Source organism: Atractosteus spatula, chromosome 1 (genome assembly GCF_055471065.1).
Source record: "Atractosteus spatula isolate fAtrSpa1 chromosome 1, fAtrSpa1.hap1, whole genome shotgun sequence".
Lineage (NCBI taxonomy): Eukaryota > Metazoa > Chordata > Actinopteri > Semionotiformes > Lepisosteidae > Atractosteus > Atractosteus spatula.
In genome coordinates this window covers 12,418,839-12,442,904 of record NC_142706.1, presented here as the reverse complement: position 1 = coordinate 12,442,904, position 24,066 = coordinate 12,418,839, and the positions used below count along the sequence as shown (strand labels likewise).

Sequence of the window (24,066 nt, the reverse complement as noted above, 5' to 3'; positions counted from 1 at the left end):
GGCACCAGCACTGTAGGTGCTGTGTGTGTTAACATAACCCCAGAATTTTTGGTCTTATTATTGTTAAAGCAGAGAGCATCCTTACTTTGTGTTTTGCAGATAACTATAGGATTGCAGTTCCACAGTGCTAATTAACTATTATGTCTCGTCTCACTGAGACAACTATCTACTAGCGAACCCTAAGTACTGGACATTTGATCTGACGTTTATCAACAATTGGAATTAAAGCTCGTTTAAGTAAAACTTAACAGGAGCCACAAATTTCAGAAACGAATATATTTAGAATTAGAAACAAAACCCGCCCTACAAAAAAATAAACCTGAGCTAAAGTGTTCTGAAAAATCCAGAATTACAAATATAACTAGAATAGTCCTAACGCTAAGAAGCGTGCTACTGTTACGATCCAGGTGGAATTCGGGATCCAAAGTAGGACATTCTCCACCTCATTAACACATCCATCTGTGCGTTTTCTAACAGATTCACAGCCACCCAACGAATAACAGGGTTGCAGGAAGCCTGAACCTATTCTGGCAAGCAACGGGCGCAAGGCAGGATACACCCTGGATGGGACGCCAGTCCAACACAGGGCAAACAGACACACACTCACACCAGGGCCAATTAACCTATCAGTATGTCTTCGGACCATGGGAGGAAACTGGAGCACCTGGAGGAAACCCACACAAACACATGTTTGGGGAGAACATCCACTGAATTGAACCCGGGGCCCCAGCTCCACTGTGCCGCTCTCCCCCCACGAACACATCTTCCCTTGAAAGACCGATGCGGAAACAGGCAGCACGCCCAGCGCAACACTCACCGATCTCGACTGCTGGGTCTGGAAGGGGACGAACTGGCCGGGGGGAGGGAGGTGGGGCGGGTGGTGCGAGAGGTGGGGCGGGTGTATTAGGAAGGGGTCGCTGGAGATCAGAGATGGGAATGCATAGGGAACGGGCAGGTGCTGAACAGAGCACGCCTGCAGCATCTGAAACAAAGCCGAGAGAGAAAGCACTGTTACTTTCAAGAGAACGGTGTACACCCATACCTCTTTTTACAAATGGCCTTTCAAGAAAATGCGATACCAGGACGCGTGTGAATTGTTACCCACGTTTCGAATAATGAAAGCCAGCTTCGGAACTCTGAAGAAAAATGCGATTGGAAGAAAAACTCTCTACATTTGGCAGAGGTTTGGAAAGTGAAGAGGAAGGCAACTCATATCAAGTGTTCACGTCACATTCCACTAACTAGTGTGGGTGAAGGCTAGCACAGAGCCTTCGGAGTGGCACAGGAGACAAGTGCGAGACTGTTTACTGCGTCTTGCTTCGTGCCCTGTACAATATTGTGTGCACTCGTACTTTTTGTGAGAATATTTGTGTCTTAGACTTTATCATGGACAGTAAGGGTGTTATGAAAATTGTGAATGGGTGTTGAATTGCATAAAAAGCAAACGAAGTGCTTACAGTACTGTAGTTAGTTATGCTGACTAACTAGATAAGTAGTGTTATTACTAAAAACACAAACCACGGTATGAATGTTAATTATTGTTGGTACTTTTGTCATTTTTTTGGTGAATTAAAAATTAAAAGAAGGGGTGGCATTTTTGGGGTCCGGAATGGTTCAGAATTTTCCCCATAAGAAATAATGGAAAGAGATTTTTTGTTTTAGAAATTTTCACTTTTTGAAAGGGTTATTGGGAACGGATTATGTTCGCAAAAAGAGGAACGTGTGTATTCTATTCACCTTCATCTGAATCACAGAACGGAGACCGATATGTTACAGTTCTAGAACACAGCCATTTCCACGACAGTGAGAGATTGTGTCACGGGTTGGTCAATGAACTGCAATCTTTCTTTTTCAGACAGCCTTTTTTTCCCAAGATGAATAACTACACTTGTTCAATCCAGTCAGGAGCTGTTGAGCCCATCTTGGCAAAATATTTTTTAAAAATATTGTATCTCCAGGTAGTTTGTTTAAAAGAAAATTCTCAACAGACTATAAAAGGGCATTCAAGTGTTCAACACTGAACAAGCCCTGAATTACCTGATAATCACATGATTTTCTTTTACCTTCATTTCCAAATATTCTTAAGACAGCTTTGAATTGTGAGACATTTTATCCTTTCGTAATAATATCATATAATAACATTGGAAAACCATGTGCATCATTGCAGAATGACCTGTGTTACGTTTTTAATTAGAAAGTCATTACCCCAGAATTTGCCAAGCTTCTGGCACAGAAAACTGTCCTTTGAATAATTCAGAAAGCCAAAACGTCTTTTTAAAATTTCAGATTTCTTAAACTGCCATGTCCTATGTGTCTTCGTTTGATAAAATATCATCTTGCTCAGAATCCTGTAAGTTTAAATACTATTTGCCTTTGATATTTTACATTTGACAAAATTCTACATAATAAGATACTGCTGAAGTTGAACAGGCTCACCCATCCTGAGAATTACTGTTGCAGGCCACTAGAGGACACCCATGTACAGGTTACTGAGAAAACTGCTATTGACTAGGAAGGGATTTGCTGTGGAAATGTGTCTTGAGACACAAACACTGATCAAAATAAGTGACATTGACCTCATCCAAAAGCACATGGAGCATCACAGCTAAAAAGATGTAAGCACAGTGAGGTACACTTTAAGGGAGGGAAGCAAAGAGATATTTCATTGAAAATTTTAAGCTGTCCCTGTGTGTAGGGATTCCATGGACATAGAAAAAATAATTACGTGACACATCAAAGGCAGAAAATTAGATAAGACCTTTCTGTCTCGGTTCAGGATTCCCACTTCTAAAATAAAAATTATATGAAATTACCAGCTCCTGGTCATGCAATTAGTACCATTACTACCTGAAGCCATAGGATTCTGTGTAATCCTCGTCCAGGAAGTACCAAAATCTTTATCTGGAGCTGGCGTTCCTCAAGGTTTCCTGTCCTTTAGGCCTGCGTTATGACAGCTCTAATGCAGGGCAGGAAGATCCCAGTCCTGTGGGGCTAGTGTGTCTGCCTCCATTTTTTCATTCCAGCTCATCTCTTAGCGACCTAAAAACCAGCTCGTTCCCTAGCGGCCCGACGAGATCAACCTGACAGTTTCTCCCAGCGCTCCCAGCATGCAACGAACCTGCAGACCAGAGCCAGGACCGGATACCCCTGGTCTACTTTGTCCGTCGACACGCTTGGTGTACACTGGGTGCAGGCGGCAGCGTGCGGAGGACTCACCGGGGGTGGGACGCTGCACACGGGATAGTGCTGCCCGCTGAAGACCACCGAGCAGCCCGGGACCTGCTGCGTGTGTTGGCCCGTGCACAGGGGGATGCCGTGAGGCGCCACAGTGGTGACGGTGTACGACACTGGCACGGTGCCCTGGTGAATCTACACACAAAGCAAAGGGTTAAAGGTCACGTACAGCCCACCACAAGAAAACACCGCCTCGCAGACGATGCAGCGCTTTCTTTCAGCTGCTAAGCAACTGCGTTCGATATCTTAACCGCTGCGCCAGAGCTCAACCTGTTGACCAATGAACAGAGCAGAAGCCTGGACCTCACTCGCCTGCCTTAATTAACTTATTTTTACCGCAAATCAAGCAGAGGAAAGGAAACGCAGGAACACGTCTACATAAAGCACTGCTTCCGATTTCACAGGAATGGCGAAAGTGAGAGCGGAAACGGGAAAAGAAAGAGTTCTTCAACGCATGTACGTTGAAGTTCGTCTACGTAAAGAGGACAGAGGTTTAGTAAATGTTTTTCACAGCTACACTAAGAGGAGTATTTCATAAAGAGAGAAGTGGGACAAAGTTTTCTTTTACACAATGTTGCAAACCCACATTCATAAAACAGAGAAGTTTCCAGAAAGGTTCTCAGATTTTTTACACCACATGGGGAAGAGATATTTCTCTTTGTAGCTAGTGGCTTGTGTGCCTCGAGCAGCTAACAAAGGGATGGGTGGAACTGAAGTACCAAAGTTCCCCCTCGGCTGGAAGAAGACATGAAAGTTCTCAACTAGAATGGTGCAGTCAAAAGCGTGAAGCCCTGAACATGATGATCAGGTGATTTTCCATTGACCTCCATTTCCAAATATTCTTAAGACAGCTTTGAATTGTGCAACATTTTATCCGTTTATAATAATTAAAAAAACACAAAAATGTGGGGGAAGGCTTTCTTTGACACCACGCAAACCCACATTCATAAACCAGAGGAGTGTCCAGGTTCTCACATTTTTTACACCACAGGCGGAAGAGTTCGTTCTCTTCTTCACAGTGTGTGGAGCGCCACACGACAGACCCCCCCCGTCCGCGGCTCACCTGGTCGTGGATGTCCACCATGACGGCGCTCTGCTGGGGCGGGTGGGCGGCGGGGTGCAGGAGCCGCGGGGACATGTTCGGGGGGTGGAAGGCGCGGGGCTCCTCCAGGCTAGGGGGCTGGCCGTAGGGCAGGTGGTGGAAGTTCTCGTCCTGCCCGGCGGCGCTGTGCCTGGACAGCCGGTCCCTGCGCCCCCGCTGCCGCCTCACAGGAGGGCTGAGGTCAAGAGGAAGAGGACGACACGGAGGTCAGAACAGCACTGCGCCTTGAGGAACAGGACAGCTTCTTCTGATCTCAACCTTTAAAACTACTCCCTCGCCATGGCGACCTGAAGAGTATCCAATACAATATATGAGAAGATTATTAGCCATATACAATTTCTTGTATATATTTATCCATGAGACGCACAGACAGGGAGAGAAGCTTGGGGTCAGAGCATAGGGTCAGCCATTTATACAGCGCCCCTGGAGCAGTTAGGGTTAAGGGCCTTGCTCAGGGGCCCAACGGAGTAGGATTCCTCTGCCGGCCGCGGGATTTGAACCGGCAACCTTCCAGCCACAGGCACAGACCCTTAGCCACAGCTCCGCCACCCTTTTCTTCTTTTGTACATACATTAAAAATATACAATAAAAGCAAAGGAACAGGTAAAGGTTTACCTGAAAGGAAGAGACATTTCAGTTTTGGAGCCTTCTTCACACCTGTGTCTTTTTTTTTTCTTCTCCTTTCAGCACGGAATAAACCTTTACCCGTTCCTTTGCAAGCCTATACATGCTGACGCAGCTCCCCACTCAAACTTCTACAATAAAATCATATACTGGGGCTAGGAAAATAGCCTTGCCCAAGGCTACAACAGCTGTATAGCCCTTTGGACTGGAACGCTAGACCCTCGTGTCTGGAGTCTCGAGTCCCAACCGCTACATCAACCAAATTCAAGACGGGCTTCAATACAGCCGGACTGTGACCAAGCGCAGAAAGCAAGCCTGGTACAAATGGACATAGTGATGACTGAGCACTAGGTGGCACTCCTTACCTTGTACCACAAATGAAAACGCCCAAGCACAAGCACAAACGTGTGTGACAGACAGTACAAAACACAATACTATTACAGCAATATAAATGATTACATTTTTGTTCCAACAGATGACAAAAAAAAAACAAAAAGAAGAAAAAGAACTGGTATCATTATTAAAAATGATTAAGGACGACAAAGCTACACTGGAGCCTATATTCTATAGAATCGGAGCTCAGAGCTACTGTTCATACAGAATCTGTGTTTTTGCCAGTAAATCATAAAAACTTTCTATTGGGCACAGTGCTGAAAAGCTTGAACTGGAAGTCAAGAATCTGATGTCCTCCAAACCTGAAATTGTGTAAAAAACTAAAAAAAAATCAAGAACCACAAAGTAAATACCAAGACAACAGCCCCCCCCAAGTAAAACCAAACTGTAGGGGGCACTATAACAGTCCCTTTCTCACCAGTCTTGAGCAATTGGTCAGATTCGGTCTTAATGTGTTGTCACAGCTTGTTACGGTTCAGCTTGAACCTGCTGTGGTTAAGATATGAGCACTCCTATATAGAAAGCACAAAAATCTTGGTTCCACTAAGAAAAACAAATCTCGGCAACATTTCTAAACTGTTTCTGCCAAACAACTACTAGGTTTCATTGCAGAAAAGTTCCTTCTGTAACTCTGATCAGGGCAGCCTGGCTTGTGAACCTCCAGGCCCTGTACATTTTAGGACACTGAGAAGACTCCACTGTGTCATTCAGTAGGATCTGGCTGTCTTATCATGCTGGAGTGGGGCTTGATTTCTGCACACTGCCAGTGTCACAACATTTCATGTCCTACACTGCTGGGACACCTGTTATTTATCCACCCTCCCATTTTCTAACAGCTTCTTCCAATACAGCGTCACGGGAGAGCCGGAGCCTATCTTGGCAAACGATGGATGGGGCATACCCTCGACAGAATGCCAGTCCATCGCACTCGCACATCGCACTCAATCACGCCAGGGACAGAATTCCAGAAGCCAGTTAACGTACGGTCTCTTGACTGAGGGTGGAAACCCTCTTCTCAGCCTGCTGCCTGTTACTTGTGCCTTATCAGCTCTTACTAGCTGATGAGCAGACACAGGTAGCAATGACACCCCACAATGGGCATTTTTTCCTTCTCCGACTGGTCACATTTCAGGCACAAAGACTGATTGAGGTCAGTTCTGAAGCTCAGAATTCAGTACAGGATTGATACCATAAAAAAAACCCCATCTGACCTCCTAAGACGCAAAGGAAAACTTACAAACGTGTCCCAAACAGAAAACGGACAACCACGAGGCTCGACAACAGCAAGAACTCGATGAGAGCATAAACCAGAAAGGGCGGTGAACACGAGGAGAACGTACAAACTCCACACAGACAGCACCCCAGGTCCAGAACTGATCCAGGGCCCCAGCGCCGTGAGGCAGCCACGCTGACCGCTGCGTCGCCATGGCGCCCCACCGGTCATTTATGGTGGAGCCGAACACGTGGACCCGCAAAGAGAGCTTGGCGCGCGCGCGCGGTCCCGTCCCTCTGTTGTCTTTAAGAAGGCGCAGCGTCGCCGAAAGCTTCAAAGCCACTGCAAACCCCCCCCCACACCCCCACCGCGTACCTCCTCCTGTTGCGTGCCGGCGTGTGGCACCTTTCCCCTGAGAAGTGGTGCTGGTTGGGCCGGGCCGAGGGGGGTCTCCGATTGGCTGGCATCTCCCATGGCCGCATCGGGGGCGAGGGGGCGGGCGAGGCGGAGGAGAAATCGAAGACGGGGTGCGAGAGCCGCTGGCGCTTGGGGCTCGGGCTGTCTTCACTCTGAAATGAAGGAGGGGGGGGGGGGGAGAGTTGGAGAGACGAGGAAATCAGGCAAGGCGACGGACTGGAAAACATTCCTGTCAGAATCTCACACTGCAGCTTCCAAGTCATAACACACAGACCTGTAGAGAACGGTTCACTCGTCTTAATTAACCTTTACCGCCCCGGGCTCACTGCCAGCCTGTTGCCTGGGGTTCTCTTTTCAGCGAATGGCTTGTGCTTTTAGGCTGTGGCGCAGTGACACCGCACTACAGTGTGAAAATGTTAAGCGGACGTCACCAAAATCTCGAACACTGCTCATATTTTTTGTCAGCCCCCAACCCTGTCTTCTCCAGCCCCCCACCACGCGATATGACACTAAGAACCACCCTGGTCCTGGATGAACACAGCCTCTGCTCGTTTTCATTACAGCAGAGCTCTACATCTCCAGTGCTCAGTAATGGCTTCATTTATCTGCTTCTTTGTTCTCACAAACTTTTTTCTCCCAGTTCCTGAGTGTCACAAACACCTGAATTCAAGGGTACTGCTTTGACCAACTTCGGCATTAAGAACTTTACAAAGCCTCTTCTCAACCTGCTGCCTGTTACTTGTGCCTTATCAGCTCTTACTAGCTGATGAGCAGACACAGGTAGCAATGACACCCCACAACGGGCATTTTTTCCTTCTCCGACTGGTCACATTTCAGGCACAAAGACTGACTGAGGTCAGTTCCGAAGCTCAGAATTCAGTACAGGATTGATACCATAAAAATAAAAAACAATTTGACCTCTTAAAACACAAAGGTAAACTTATAAATATGTCCCAAACAGAAAACTGAAATCAATGAGCCTCAACAGGAGTAAGAACCATCTATAAGACCATAAACTAGAAAAGACAGTGATCCCCCAGGGACAGGGTGGGAAACTACTGCTCTATGATATCAAGAAAAAAAATAAAGCTATTGAGAGCATAAAAAAATGCCGGAGCTGCAGCAATGCTAGACCCAGCAGAGCTTGCTTCAAACTCGGCAGAGACACCTGAATATCTCTAGACTGATTTAAGAGACAGAAATAAAAGACACGGAGCTGTTTATCATGGCGTGAAAGACCGGCAACGAGAATGGATTACTGCTGCTTCAACACAAGTTGTCCACTGTCATAACAATATAATTACATGACTATAGCTATAAAATCACAATAAAACTATGTAAAGCATCAGTATTCACCAAGATAATCCTAGTACACGGAGAATAATGATCAAACTAAACCTGCAATTACTGAGTTTTCATTCAAAGCCTACACAGATAGCGCAACAACCTGTATGAAGCCACAACAGCCTAGAATTCAGTCATTCTTCATTCTTGCTGCCACTAAGTTGTGCGGGACCTTTAAAGAACACACAGTCCACGCCAACCTCAGCCGGACAAGCAGGCAAGTGTCGCAACATGCTGATGACGCGCACAGTGTATGCTTTGGCTCACTCTGCACAGATTAGTCAAGCTTTCGGTGATGTCACTTCCTGAACTGGAAGGTGCGCTTCTTGCTCATATCTGTGACTTACGCAGCAGCGTAATCGGACAGCACTATCATATCCCAAAGCAGGACGGCCAGCAAAAGGGATCAGCAGAGCACCTGGCACACATGTCAAAGCTCCGTCCTACAGCCCAATGACCTGCCTTTTGGCACTGAAGGAAAAGGAATTAGGGGTGGATCTGGAAGAATAATGTTCTGGGGCACTCATCCCCTTCGAAGGCAAAGGTCATTGCTCATCGCTTCTGAATAAAACCGAGTGATCATCTACACCCCCATGACACAGCACTGCTTTCCCTGCCAGGAGGGGTGTTGCTCAGGGATTTGAAGAAAATTGTCTCAGGAGTTCTTCTGAATCCAGTCAGTATTTAGGAGACATTCTGGAACTACTCCCGAGACCCTCTTCTTCCTCTGTGAACCAGAAGTGAGCTGGCGTGCTTGTTTCCAAACACACTTAAGAATTGCAGATTCTCGTAGACTCTACGCCACTGTGCATACGGGCCCTAGGTAGTGGGCCAATGCTGTAATAAGTGACATTATATTAGAGCTCCTTTTTTGGTCTCTATCTATATACTAACTGTTGTACATGTTCAAAGATTTGCTTGCTGTAAAATTAAAACGGTCATATATTCGTGGCTTTTGTTTACATTCATTTAACTTTAATGTACTTTAGCATTTACTGAGAAAAGGAAGTGACATCTATGATTCAATCTATGACCCACCTCAATGAAAATTTAATAAAACTGAGATGGTTTCCTTCCCATTTTCCTGAACTATAGCAGCAAACAGCCGAAATAATAAAATCATTCAGAAAGTTCTCCGTGTATCCCACGGGATACTGTTCCTGTGTGTGAAAAAGAGAAACGGGACAGCGAGCCTTTTTTAAAGCTCTAAAAAAAAAAAAAAGCTAAGCGAACTGAGTCAAAACACAACAGAAACAAATAGGGAAACGAGGCTGGTCACATTCAGGTGACTCAGGCCCTGCAGGGAGAGCAGGACTGGTTTGTTGGGGTTTTTTTTTTTAAAAACGTGATGAAATGTTCTTCCTGGGTGGGGCGTCATTTTCGCAATCTTGTCTCTTCCCTGTGAGGACACCCCTTGGGTTCCAAAACAGAACCTCCGGGCCTTTCTGGAGGTTTTTTTTTTTCTCCTCCCTCCTCAGAATCTGATGAGAAGAGACAGCCCCTCCCCTCCCACAGAGGAATCATTAGGCCAGTGTTGCTAACAGCCAGAGGCTACAGTGAAACCAGGGCAACACACCAACTCTATTCCAGGACTGCCAGACCAAAAGCAGCCTGCCCGATCTGCGAGCTGAAATACTGCGGCCTGCTCTCAGTTTCATTAAACCACGCTGACAATTTACAGAACAGGGGCTATTTGTAACCTGACTGCTAAAGCTAAGTGTTGTCTGTCCTTTGAGCAACTCTTCTTACAGGCTCTGGCTAAATAGGACACTTTCAGATACAGAGCTGGGCAGGAGGCTGCATTTTGCCTGAGTGCAATGATGGGCTCTGGGTAAATTAATCAAATCAGTGAAATACAAGCCTTTATTAGATTATATTAGTGATCTACTCTCAAAACAGGATGACTTTGGTAATGCTAGGGAGGGGGTGGATTTGAAAGATACTGGGCTGCCCTTATTGAGACATCTTTAAACTTTAAAAAAAGCAGATATTTTAAACTTCTAATTAAACCACTCTGCTTTTACCTGCCACATCAAGATGCTTGCTCTAGAAATGTGAAGCTTTAGGAAGCAGCACAGCCATTAAAAGTGTTGTGTGGTAAAAAGCACTCAATGTTCAAGTACAGAATACTCTATTCATGTTCACAGTGACCAAGTCACGAGGTCTCTAGAGTTGTTTTACAGGAGGGTTTCCTCATCCTCAGTTCCTCAGGCTTTCACCAGCAGATCTCCCTTAACCATCAGCAGCTCAAGACCTCAACAAGAAAATGGCTGACCTGAATCGCTTTCCATCACAGTTGAAGCTGGTGCTGATGTACCAGGGTCCTGTTACACGCTTTCAGACACACAGTCCAAGCACAGATAGGAGGACAAAACAGAGAGAGCCAGGAGCCCTATATTTATGCACAGATCTACCAGCTAGATCAGCTAAATCAGCTTTGAAATACTTAAAATCCCAAACAAGTTGAAACACTGATGCTGCTCTAAAGTGTACGTCATCAGTTTTAAACAGAGATACAAGCACAATTAAAGAGTAGCCACCAGAACAAATGCTATCCTCTGAAAAATACAAACTGGGTTTTGGCTATCCCAAATTCGCCATATTCAAAGACAGAAGACATCATCTGGGACACAGACGACCTTCCTGTGCTTTCAAGCTGTTTTGCACATTGCCAAGCCTTCACTCTGAGCTAAGCCTCAGTCTCAAGCCAGCGTTCCTCTTCTCACCAGAAGGGGACATATGTGGAGTTTGTCCAGTACTGCTAGATTACAATTTGACTATTGTCTTGAAGAGCCATGGTAGATCCCATCATTATACTCGCAAATGATCACATTTGTGCAGTTAATCAGAAACTTGCACAGATTTTTAAAAGCGTTTTGTACGGGGAAACATAAAGATCTGCACGCGTTTCAGTCTGTAAACGAATGGATCAGCTGCCTGCTCAAAATCGTTCAGCAATCACAGATGATTCTCCTTCCAAAAAGCTAACAAAAGAGGCATCCCAAATTAGTCATGAATGGATCAAGAGGAGGAAAATGGGTTCATGAATACTAATGCTACCATATCACATTCTTTTACGCTAGGGGGGGTCAAGTTTCATTTTTAAAGTGCTGCATACGTCCAAATATTTCTCCCCTAAAATTCCAAGTTGTACTTTACCATGTAGGTGAATTTATTTTTTTGCTTTAAGATGTCAGTAAAGCGCTTGCTTTTAAGCTTGTTGATAATAGGAAATAATAAATATGTTGACTGAACCTGTTGTTTTATTTATGTGTTAAATAATTCCGTGTTTTTCCATTAGGGAGATGTCTATGTTTAAAAACCAAAAATCCCATTTACTATACGTGATTGCCTTATGAAATGTAGTTTCATTGTGGAACACAGCTGGAATACATTTTATTTAATGGACTACACGACGGGTAGGGATATGAATTAGTGTTTTCTTGAAATGTACAGTGTTTTTTTGCATTCATTAGCAACTGTATCGGTTAAGTGTTGATGCTCAAGACAGGGTATGAAAACTACATTTCATGCAAAACGTTGTGGTTAGGTTTAGTCATAGACAAGTGCAGAGTTTTACAAGAGGGCGGCAAAAACGACAAGCAATACACTATAGAGATTGCTCTTCTTAGCCTGGGACACCCCACACAACTTAATAAAATTATTTCTATGATGTTTTAGTTTTACTTACTATAATGTACGGTAAACTAGCACAATACATTAAGTAGTGATAGGAAATCCACCAGTACATTCAGTCTGGTGTGTCAATACTGTCCACTTTAATTACACACATAGAGCTCTAGGTTAGGCTCAAATCAATAATTGAATGGCTTGAGAAAAATCAATGTTTTTTCCTATACTCCACACCAACATTTCTCAAGGCAAAATAAAAACCAAGAACGTAGTGTCCCAGATGCTCTCGTAAGGAGCTGCTGCCCCCGAGTCTCGGTTATTCTCGAGTTGTTCAAACGTTCCAAAATGACCATCAGTAGGGCAATGGCCTCCGTGTTACAAGCTGGAGTCCGCACTGGAGAAAAAGCTGGCCAGCTCGTACAGATCACCACGGTGTACAGTTACAACACGCTCGCTTCCTAGCCTGTATATATATTTCTCTTGTTGTGCTGTCACCCCTGTCAGGCTGTTGCTGTTCTGAGCTCCTGCTGCATCAACGATTACACCTCAGTATATGTTCGCTTCATTGGCTGAGCGTTCTGGAGGTGCACTCAGTATGAAAGACTAACATTGCACAACGAAGGGGGTTCATACTGAATCCTAAATGAATGGCATTTACAGTCACTAAACTTTTTTTTTTATAGCTCCTACGGTTCGGGCGTTTCTTCTACAGCACAGAAGTTGCTAATAAGACATTTCACAGGAGATGTCTCGGTGAATGAAGCAGCTCTATAAATAAATCATCCCTGCGACGGTGTGACTGGCAGGAGGCTAAGTTTTCTGTCAAGAGCAGCCATATCAGGAAGCATAGACACACGCAAAAGAGACATTTCATTTACACTTCGCCCGGGTCTCTTTTTTTTCCACCTCGCTGCTGTTGGTAAAAATCGACAGCTGGAATGGTCCTAACAATATAAACTATTGGCTAAAACACAAACTGTAATGGAAGACAAACTATAGTTTGTGCAACCTGTCTTCTTTACACAAGGTAGCATCCTATGACATCCAGTATGATCAGTCAAATATTTCGAGTGCCTTATTTACGATCTACTGTACCACCACACTTTCAGCTTTGAACCGCAAACGTTGCCGAAATGGAGGGCAATACTCTCAGATAAGCCCCTGAGAACCTATATTTTCCTGAGCAGGAGACATGGCAGGTGTGAGCTCGAGTAGCAAGGGCTGAGCTGCGGTCATGACATGTTTAAACACTAGCAGCACGTTTGGTGTGTGACGGGACGCCGTCTTCACCAGGTACTGTACGTCGTCTCGGGTTGTCATTTATCTGCTGCATCCCACAGTAAAACACCGCACCCGACAGACAGACCTCCATAAAGTTAGTACCATGTACACGGGGCTCCCCAATGCTGCCGGTATTAAACCAGACATTAATGAGAAACATGAGTTGTCCTTTATTAGTTATCATTTAATAAAAGATTAGTCATCTAGGTGACTAATTCTTATCAGACTTACCCACTATCCTTCAACTGACTAAGTACCCAACATTCAGAGACATTTCTGTAGGTGGACATAGCTAATATCAAGGGCTCTGAAATTCCTAATTTGATCAAGCAGGGCTATGGACTTTTTTTTTTTGCAACAAGCTATTTTATTCTGATTGATACTGAAATGTTCAAACTGAATAGTAATTTCAATATGGATATTTGACCGTTTACACTAAGAAATGTAAAGTATTCTTACCATCCGCAACAGAAGACAAACTTCATACAACGAAACTAAATTATTTTATTTAGTTTTATCATTCATTTGGTTGACAGTATTCCACCCCCCCCCCCAAAATGACTTATATATGCAATCATTCATACAGCTGGGTATGGTGTTGGCACAATCGGAGTTAGTTACCCGGCGGAAAACTACACCAGCAGTGGTCCCATACGAGATTCGAACCTACAACCTTCCTGTTAAAAGCCCAAAGCACCAAATGCTCCTCCACACTGAAACTGAAGGACTGATGAACACTACATCAAATGAAACCACTTACAGTATTAACACTAACTACTCCTTTTCCGTGTTAAAGTTAAAGGAGGGAACGTACATTGTCTGATTGCATTACTAAATCTCTGGAGTTACCATTTTAATGATTATGAAATAATGTTCAAAAAAGTTTGGTGAATTCAAGTGGCCTGTGCCATATTCTCACGTGATCTCTCTCTAAACACTGGGCACAGAGTTATAAAACACCCCTGAAAAAAATATATATTTACAGCTCTCTACATATGCAATTTCTTGATGTACTTCACATTCCATCTATTTTTATCCAATTCAGGGTCACTTGGAGCCCGAGCCTATCCCAGCAAGCAAAGGGGCAAGGCAGGGTACACCCTGGACAGGACACCAGTCTATCACAGGGTAGACACGCAGACACTTACTTAGAAGTCAATTAACCTACCAGTATGTCTTTGGACTACGGGAGGAAACCCACAAGAACATGGGGAGAACATACATACTCCACACAGACAGTCTCCCAGGTCTGGAAGTGACCCCAAGGCCTCAGTACAGAGAGGCAGCCAATGCCAACCACTGCTTCACGATGCTTCCCTTTCATTCACTTCTCATGTCAAAAAAGTATTTTGAGTCAAAACAGAATTCACACTGCTATACAATAACTGTATAGAAATATTCATGGGTCAAAGTTAGCTAGGACTCAACTTTAACCAGAGGCACTGGGACTTAATCAGACTTGTAAAAAACAAGTCTTTTACTATCCTAACTGAATTGTGTACACTCCCCCTTTACCAAATCAAATTCGATCTGTAGTTTGATGAGCACCTTACCTACTGTTTAACCAAGCAGTCTCTTGATTAAAATGCACAATTATAGCCATTAATATTTATTATAAAAATACTTAAATGTTCATTTTCCCTGTTTCGCTCCTCTTTAAGGATACCCTTTTTTACAGACTTTCCCATTTACATAATCAATGTGTGACATTAATATTTCAAGTTGCAGCATTGTGGGTAGCAAACCTAACTTTATTTTCCTATTACATGCAATTACAAGCATGTTGTCAAGGGCTGTGTTATAAAATACTGTGAATTCTAAAGGCAGGCAGGCAACAGAAAGCCTTACATTTATCCTGCAGAAAAGTAAAGTTAAAAGTAAGTAAAGCATACCAGCCTAAAGCTCAGGGGTTCCTGTTGGATGTCATTCCAGCTCTGGACTTAACTGAACAAACAAGTCTCTTGACTGGATCCCCTGCAAAGTTTTTTTCTGCTCTAACGCTTGCGATTTTAAGTTACTTATGATACGCGATACCTACAAGTCAATCTCCAATATGTTTAATGATGTTGTAAAGTTAACTAAGCATTCAGCAGTGGAACTGGAGAACAAAATGAGATTAAAACCAGCCGGCTCATTGGTTTCTCAGGTAGGCTTCGGGTACCCCTACTATCAATGTTACCTTAACCGGCCACTCTTCTGCATGGCTAAGGATTTTTTTAAATTAGAGATACCACTTCACATTGTATAACAGTCTGTTATCGGCAAGTTTCTACATTTTAAGCCTAGGACAACAAAGGCATCCAAAAACGACGCTACTGAGGTCTAAAGGTCTTAAATGCCACATCCTGTACCTTCAGGCAAAACAGATATTTGACTTCCTTGTTCGCACTACCCAACACCTACAACGCGGATTAGGAGAAGCTGCTCACAAGTCAAAGAATCTGGCCCCTTAATTTGTCCTTCAAGGTCTTAAGCTGTAAACGAAACAGGAACTGATATATCAGGTTTTAAAAGCATTAATATTTATTTTTTAATGCGACATGCTGGATGTGTTGTGCTATTCCAAGCCTTCTTCTACCACAAACTCCGTTACCAGCTACAGCTCTTCTGGAACAAACCCATTCAGGAGGAAGGAAGGGCACAGCTGGTGTTGCTCAGGCACCTGAAAGCTACTTTGCAACTGATTCTGAGTGTTGATATCAGGTGCCAAAAAGTGAGACCGAAAAAGGATAGAATACAGACCCATTAAAAACCCACTGGCGTACAGAAAACAGTGGCTGTTCCTTTTCCGATAGCTCGCTCTGGAGAAGCTGCACATATGTTAACTGCTGGAGCTGAACATGGAAGAGCGAGCTGATCCAAGACACAATAGACACCACTGTTTTTCCATTTTATCATTCATTGGAAAGCACAACGAGCAAACCTTTAGGCAAGCTAATATGATCTAAACAAAATATAGGGGGGAATAGTGTTAAGTGAACAGTCAAACCTTTCTTTGACACTGCACCTCTTTAGAAAAGTGGAACACTGTAATGCTATTTTCATATTTTGGGGTTTGAAAGAAACAGCATTGATGAGTGCATTTCAAACCGCAATAAGGTAAAAAGTACACAGTAACTTGGAAAAACCTCCAATGTACATCAGAAAATAGAATAAATTTCTATTAATTTCATTTTATTAATTTCTATTTAATATTCTATTAAAAAGCACAGTGCCATGTTCTGCGATTCAGAACTAGGCAACAAAACGTCCGGTGACATGTGTAGCCCTACGATTGTGTAAACAAGTAGGCTTGTGAACACATCTCTTTAACACAATAGAAACATTGCTCTCGATTTCGAGATGGTTTTGTCGAGAAATATTACTTCGTAACTCTGTCTGCTGATTATGCTGGAACATTCCTGCAGTGAAAACTCTGCTGCACAACCTGTATTTATTCGCTCGCACATCACATTACAAAAGTCATTACAGGCACTAGCGAGCAGGAAGGGCTGTATCACATCGCAGTTTGTGGGAACTCGAATGGGAGTTTGGACAACATGGTGCCATCCTTTCAGAATGTTCACAATTTCATGCCGAGTTCGAAATTTGTCTTTTTTTTTTGTCTATTACGTCAATGAATTCGTCACCAAAACTTAATAAGTGGTCTGAAAAATTCGGACGACAATTCCCCTTTGGAAACCAAATGAGCGGGGCAGTTTTCAGAAAAGGCTGCACCAGGAAACTAATTCTCAAAACATTTCAAGAATGAACATCTGATATTCGAAAGGCAGCTACAGAAAGCTTCATCTGAGAGCTCAAGCATTCCTGAACAGGGTGGTTTGTGTGCAGAAGGTCTAGAAACGTCCTTCATTTCCAGCCTTGTCCTTTGTCTCCCACTGAGGACTCAACAGCCACGGACTGCAGCTGCAGGAACTCTGTCAGGCTGGGGCACAGAGGAACTGCAGCACTCCCCCATGCTTTCAGACAGCCAAGTCGGTGTGAATCAGTGGCAAACTGAGTGGAGCTCCAGGCTAGGACCCCACAGTGTCAAGAGAATGCATCTTCGTTCAAGACGAACGGCGCGCATCCCGACAGTACAGCCAGTCTGCCCTTCAGCTGTGAAATGCACCATCCAGACCTGCCGCCACTCTTTCTCAAGGCCAGCCGAGAGGAAGAGAAGGTCCTGTCTAGATCCTCCAAGGTGCTGCCTCTCGGGACGGAGGTGTGATCCAAGAGCGTGCTGGGGACAGGGGAGCGACCCTCGAGCGACCTTCTTCAGCAAGCCCCCGGGGGACCCCCGGACAGTCCGCGAAATGAACTTCAATTCATGGCTCTGCGCTCCGTGCGACGCTTTGTCAAAGAGGGCTGCATTCCCCGTAATCTTTTGATCGAGGCTTGAAAATACAAAAGCTCTGCGTGCAGTGTTTTTGACAAAAAAAAAACAACAACAACAACAACCGCTCTCTACATCATAAACGCCAGGAAAAAAAAAAATCTCTGAATACTGTATTAAAAGGAATGTTTTATTTCCTAGCCTGAATTAAAAAGATTTGTTTGAGGTCTGAATACATTTTCTCGGCATAGATTTTTTAATTGCCTGTACTTCATATAAAAGTGCTCGTTTGTTCTGTGTCACTGCTGAGCATCGTCACTGGAAACATTCTGCTTTATTGATTGCTGAAAGGTATTTAAATGAACCTGGAGTGCTAACTGAGCACTTCTAAGAGCCCGACCAGGACGTCTCGCCTGGTTTTCAAAAGATTTGAGAGGTGAGGATGCCGATGGAAAGAAAGGCTTACCTGGTCCCGTCCACCTTCAATGATGATACAACGATAATAAGCCAAGGGAAAAGAAAAACATCAAAACATTGAGCGGCTGCATTCAAGGAAAGCTGTCTGCATTCCTTTTCAAATCGCCGAACTGATTATTAAATGCCGCTTTTGTTGGAAGCATTTGTAAAGCACACGGCATTGGACGAGAAAAGCCCAAGGGAAGCAGCTCGGAGTCAGAACCCTCAATTTAATCCTGAAGCGCGATCCATGTTTACTTACTGTACGGGGAGAACTCCCGCCACATGCCGAAGGCTCCAGATCACACATTACGGTGATGACCGCCTCAGCGGAGCGCACAGTTAAAGGAGACAAGGCGGTTCTGCTTTCACGGGCAGGTGGACCCGAATGCCTGCACCACCTTGGGCCGTTCCGGCTGGCGGTATTGTCGGCTGAATGGGGAGTCTCCAGCAGCCCCTTGGCTGTTAAAACCCTGAAAGTCTCCCTGGCCAAGCTCTCAAGTCTCAGCGATCAGTTTTTTTGCAGCCAGCTATAGCCTCTCTCCCCCTCCCCCCACACAACCCTGCTCCCTGCAAAACCTTCAGGAACGCTCACGTTCCCACTGTGAGCCCGGGGATTTCCTTAAAGCACAACCCCCCTTCCCCTTCCCCTTCCCTCACCCTGCCACCCCCCACACTATCTGCACTCTAAAAGAGAGCCACGGACCATTTCAATAAACCAGCCTCGCCGCGCTGCCCATTTTGAACCGTAGGCAGCTCAAATGCACACAGACAGGGAGTCCTATTATCATAAAACTTTTATAAGTCCGCCTGGGCTTATCAGAGAGAAAGGGAAAAGACAGGTTTGAGAGCACTGAGTTTTTTTTTACAAAAGAGGCCATATTCAAACGTCACATTGAGTTCCAGGAAGGGGGGGGGTGGATTTATTGGTTCTTCAACAGGACACAAATATCACAACGGCTCTCAAAATGGTCTTCTCCAGCACCCAAGGCACTCGCCTTTTCCTTCTCTCGAAATAAACAACTCTTTGACAGAACTCAATGATGGCTACACCGCATGTTGCAAGCAGAAGCCCCCACTGATGGGAAGCGAGAGAAGGGGCAATTTGCAAAAACAGATCGAAAACTCCACACAATGAAATGGCGTCCGTGCTCACTGCATAAAGACACAAACGCTCGATTCTTTTGCTCCTATCTTGTGCAATGGTTAATACATAAATAAACGCCTTGGCTCTTTGCTTTTTGTTTACTGTGCATAGAAATCACAGGTTTCAGCGACTTACTGCAAAAGTCAAGCAATGGACATTTCAGATTTTTCACCCCATTTTGAATGGAAACCATAGTGCAATTTTATTCCCCCCCCCCCCCCACTTGATTTCACAAGTTATACAAGAGTCCTAGCCTAGCCGAAATGGAATCAAGCCATTGTGCACAAGGAATTTGTTTTGTGGCAGCTCCTTAAGCCGTCCGCTCTAATGGGGTCGCAATTATCTCCAACACAAGGGCAGCATGTGCTGTGTGCCCATGAGCTATCCATATTAAACCACGTCAGGCGGTCTGATACCACATGGGTCACTGATGGAAAGTACAATCAACAGAAAGAAAAGGCCAATGAACCCTTAAAAAGCTACTCTCCAGTTTTATGACATGGGTAGGAGGATAGTTTCATGGAAAGGGAGCTAGCTACATTGCTTTAAAAACACAACCCACGAAAACATGTTCTTGCACTACACAATGCAGGGCAGCCGATTTCAAAGCGAAGCGATTCTGCCGTGGACCTCCAGCATATGTCTGAACACAGCTATGACAGCACTTTATTGTTAACCTCTATCACTCACTGGAGTCAAAGCTTAAGATTAAGGTAGGAAGAGGATGTTACTTTTTCTTTCTCCTCTGAAAACGATTCATAAGTTCCCAAGAAGAAACAGCTGCAGCTGAATACGCAGATTCACGCATAAACATTACTCATCTGCTGGGTTACTACAGGTATACATGCATTAAAACCAAAGGGGTTCTTAACACGTTTTGTTCCATAAATCCAATCACTAGCTTGTATGATAAACATCACTGTGCCATTGCTGTAAAGGAAGTACAGCACATCTCGTGAACCAGAGCTAAGAATTAAATGCCCTACCCACTCAGACATCATGTTAAAATACTTTTTCAAAAGCATAATAAATGAAATGCATTTTTTTACAACAGAGCATGTGACAGAAGACAGAATGCATACTCCAAAATACAGTAACAACAACCCGAGCCTCGTTTATGTACAGTGAAAACAACTCCCATTCCAAGAGAGAGGAAAAAGGCACCTACAGTCATATTTGAGTTTCGGCAAATATGTCTGACGGACAAAATTACTTACTGTGCTTTGCAACACTAGTGTTGCCATGCAGGGACTGTAAATCAGCCATAGGAAATTGCTCCTCTACATTTCTCAAGCCAGTTACTTAAATGCTCAACCTAGTTCTGATGTTGCTTTTTGGGTTCACTTCCATTTTAGTTTGTACAACAGATTATGCCCTCAAACTATTCATAACCGATTGGACAACCCACAAAGGGTGTGATAAAAGATGGTTTTCTTCAGATACAATTCAGTCCAAAAAAGTAATCAAAACAGTCTCTGTATTACACCCCATTTTCTTGTGCAAATCATTACCTGAAAATGCACAAAGTGGAGGTAAACGGGGCCAACACTAAGTAGATAGATAGATAATACTTTATTAATCCCGTAGGGAAATTGATGAATTTCATCAGTGCCTGGTGACAGTACAAGGAATGTGGTGCAAAGATGTCCCCATCACATGCGCACTACCGATTTTAAAACAAATTCAGAGCGATAGGATAGGGGAACATGCTTGTGCTCGCTGAAGAACGCTTTTTTTTTGTGTGTTCCCCTGAAACAATGCTCGCAAACGCATCAAAAACAGGACCATCTCTTGATGCAACAAGAAAGGCCAACGTCAAGACACAATGAAGGTTTTATTGTGTGGACTCAGTGGGACGGGGTCCGATATTCCGTTCCCAAACTTTGACCGTGGAAATCAAGCCAACAGATCCGTTGGGACTAAAGACCTTGTGATGCCCAATCCCGACCGTGCAAAACAGGCACGGCAGGGGGAAAAAAAAAAACAGGGCGTGAAGAGGGGCTCTTTCAAAATAAATCATATAAGGAACCCGAGGCCTTCTACCGGACCCGTAGAAAGATAAATAAATCCTGACAAGTTACCAGTCTTTGGAGCTCATTTAAAAGCCATTTGCATCTCAAAGACAAAGCTTTTGGAGACGAAAAGATTTTCAATACAAATAGCAACATGCAAATAATCATATGCAAATTGTTTGAAATACATACAGTGGACCTTGTCTTGCTCCTTTCGAGACCGGAGAGGAAGACGGGCCTAATTTGCCATGCGGCGTGTCTACAGGAAAACTGGGTCGTGTCAGCTCACGGCCATCTGGCCACAGCCAGGGTACAGAGCTGGTGAGAGAGGATAGGAGGCCACACAAATTAAGAGCCCCCACCTCCTCCTGAGAAAGCGTTCGTTATTCCCTTTCCTCTGCCTGAAATCCGAACCGATGGTGACCAAGATGACAGACACACAGTGTCCGGGGGTCCTGCCCTGACTCAGACGCAGCGCCAGGTGTGTGTACGTGCATGGTGGGGGAGGAAAGGAGGAGGTGTCTTAGTTAATGAGGGAGTTAATGAGATGCCAGTCCCCTCATACATACTGAGGTTCCTATGATAGCAATTCTGGATGGCACCCTTCCTGGCTAAAACTATGGAGAAGAGGGCATTAAGGTATTCAGGAAAGGAACACACAAGGACGTTATGACATTTTGAGGCAGTTCGGTCCTCAAATAAAACAAAGCAAAGTAAGGGGTTTCTGGTCTAAAAGTGGAAAATGACATAACGGTAAAGTAATTTTCAATTCAAGCTTGTTGAAAGAAAAAGTGACAGGGCAGCTCATTACCCCATTTCTGATTATTTTACTTGTAAGTCTTAAGTGCAACGGTATCGAGTCCGTCAGCGACCTCTTTTGAATGTTTCATTTATTTATAAGTTCTTCCATCGCAGCCCAGAGAAGAAGCTCGAGTTAATGTAGATGCAGCAATTTAGGAACAAACCGCACTTCAAAACACAAAGCAGGGCCAGGTCACCTCACTGAATGCAGAACAAGCAGCACATTTTCTTCGTACCGGGAACTCTTCTGGTAGCCTGAATTTAATAAGAGTGGAATGACCCTCTGCCTCTTCCTTTATTTTTTTAGTGATTGGGAAACGGAATTAAAAGCGACCAATGACAAAGCTTAAGAGATGGCCAGTACTACTTAGTCTACCTCAGTAGAATTTTAAACCAGGGAGCGAAACCAGACTGAAAGTGACATTTCCAAGCTGAACATAAGTGACAAAGTTAAACAAGCGAACCAAAACTGATACGTTCAGATGCGATGAACGCAATGAAAACCGCCCACTGTCGCTACACTACATTCCGAGAGCCCAAGGCGCGGTTTTCTGTCTGCAGAATACGTAGCGCGTTACTTTACTGTGCGACGAGAACAAATTGTCACGTTTAATGCAAGAGCCACCCATAGAGATAACCGCCTTTTCATATTTAAAACAGCATAACACCGCTCAGAGATTATCTGCCACTATTGCGTTAACAAAACGCTCTTAAATATTCCCATTTTCGGCACACATACAGATCTCTTCTTGGTGAAGAAGTTTTATCAGCACCTTGGTAAACAATTAAAAACATATCCAGCTGAAAGGGGCATCTTATAGCGAAAAAACACAAAACCAAGGTCGCATTGCTTTCCTCGTAGTCCGCTTAATGTAAGCATGAACTTTATCTTTGGCAAACAAGAAACCCCCTCTCTCAGCCTGCTACACAATACTGTTTATGCATGAATCAAGACAAAGCACAAATTTAACAAGCAAAAACAATAAAAACAATATATAAGGCCATGTCACCATCTGGGAAATACACTTAGCTTGTAAAAAAGCACAGGTGACACACAGCAATAACACACCTGGTTCACCCGCGGATTAAAAAAAAGATAAAGATAACAGGAAGCGTTTTGTACTTTAGGTTTTCAAATTAGCCATCCAACCTGGACGTCTAACGATTAAACCGGTTTGTCACCGGTCTTCACCACGGCGCTGAAACGCACAGCACATTTTCTGTTAGAATTGAAGTCAAAAGGCTGTCGAGGTACGAAAGAAAACATAACTCTCTCAGCCTTCACCGCACAGTTGAGTGACGGAGAGAGTTCAGAACCACACACAAGACATCAAAACAATCTCGATATAAAACATGGAAGCCATTCTCTACAAGCTACATTTAGATATATACTTTTTATGATATAGCCAGTTATTACGACAATTCTCTCCAGGCTCCAAAAATTAAATCACAAAACAAGTGGTAAATAATGAGTAGCAAATCTGGAGATGCATTAAGTAAGAAAACAATTAACATGTGCAGCAACTGCCAAAAATATCAACGAGCATATATTTTATTGACAATAAAACACATTCTGAACAAACCCAAAACTTAGAGAAAGTAACTTCTACTAAGTCTATTCCTATTGTTTTTTCTATTTGCGGCTGTTGATGGAAGAATTAAAATCTGGTCCATGCATGAGGTACTGCTTTAAATCCTCGCAAACCGATGAAAAAAACTACCACACCATACAGTATATCAACTGTTTGTAAACTGCTTTACCACGCTAAAACATGCCTACTTCGAGGGGGGGGGAGGAAAAGACACCAGGCTCCTTTTTTCCGGAACAAAACAGGTCAGAAAATCTCAAAATCATACGTTTCATGACATTCTGCATTGTGATCATTATTCATAATAATCCGTTACTATCCAGAATGGGTGTTGCATTTAATCGCCATTCTGATGTCCTCCTTCCAGTGTGTCGGTCGCTGGCGGGTGTGGACAACCCACAGCTGGAAGGTTTTTTCCGGCTTCCAGCTCGGTTGAGCGCCTGCCCGCTCTGAACATTAAGTTAACATGAAGGCTCTCCACCCGCGTCAAAACCCACCGAGCTGT

The 24,066-nt window shown here is 44.0% G+C and overlaps 1 protein-coding gene across 4 annotated transcripts in view; it reads right to left on the bottom strand.

The window, feature by feature from the left end:
- The window catches only part of rnf38 (ring finger protein 38), a 67,575-nt gene that overhangs the window by 7,807 nt on the left and 35,702 nt on the right, over positions 1-24,066 (bottom strand). For all 4 annotated transcript variants that reach the window (XR_016091341.1, XM_088920836.1, XM_088920014.1 and 1 more), the window contains 4 exons: positions 6,942-7,135; positions 4,298-4,511; positions 3,217-3,369; positions 818-982 (listed from right to left, as the gene is read on the bottom strand). Coding sequence is in view for 3 of the 4 variants with exons in the window: in XM_088920836.1 (XP_088776962.1) it covers positions 818-982; positions 3,217-3,369; positions 4,298-4,511; positions 6,942-7,135 (726 nt within the window). In the remaining variant the exon portion in view is untranslated. The remainder of the gene's footprint in view (positions 1-817; positions 983-3,216; positions 3,370-4,297; positions 4,512-6,941; positions 7,136-24,066) is intronic.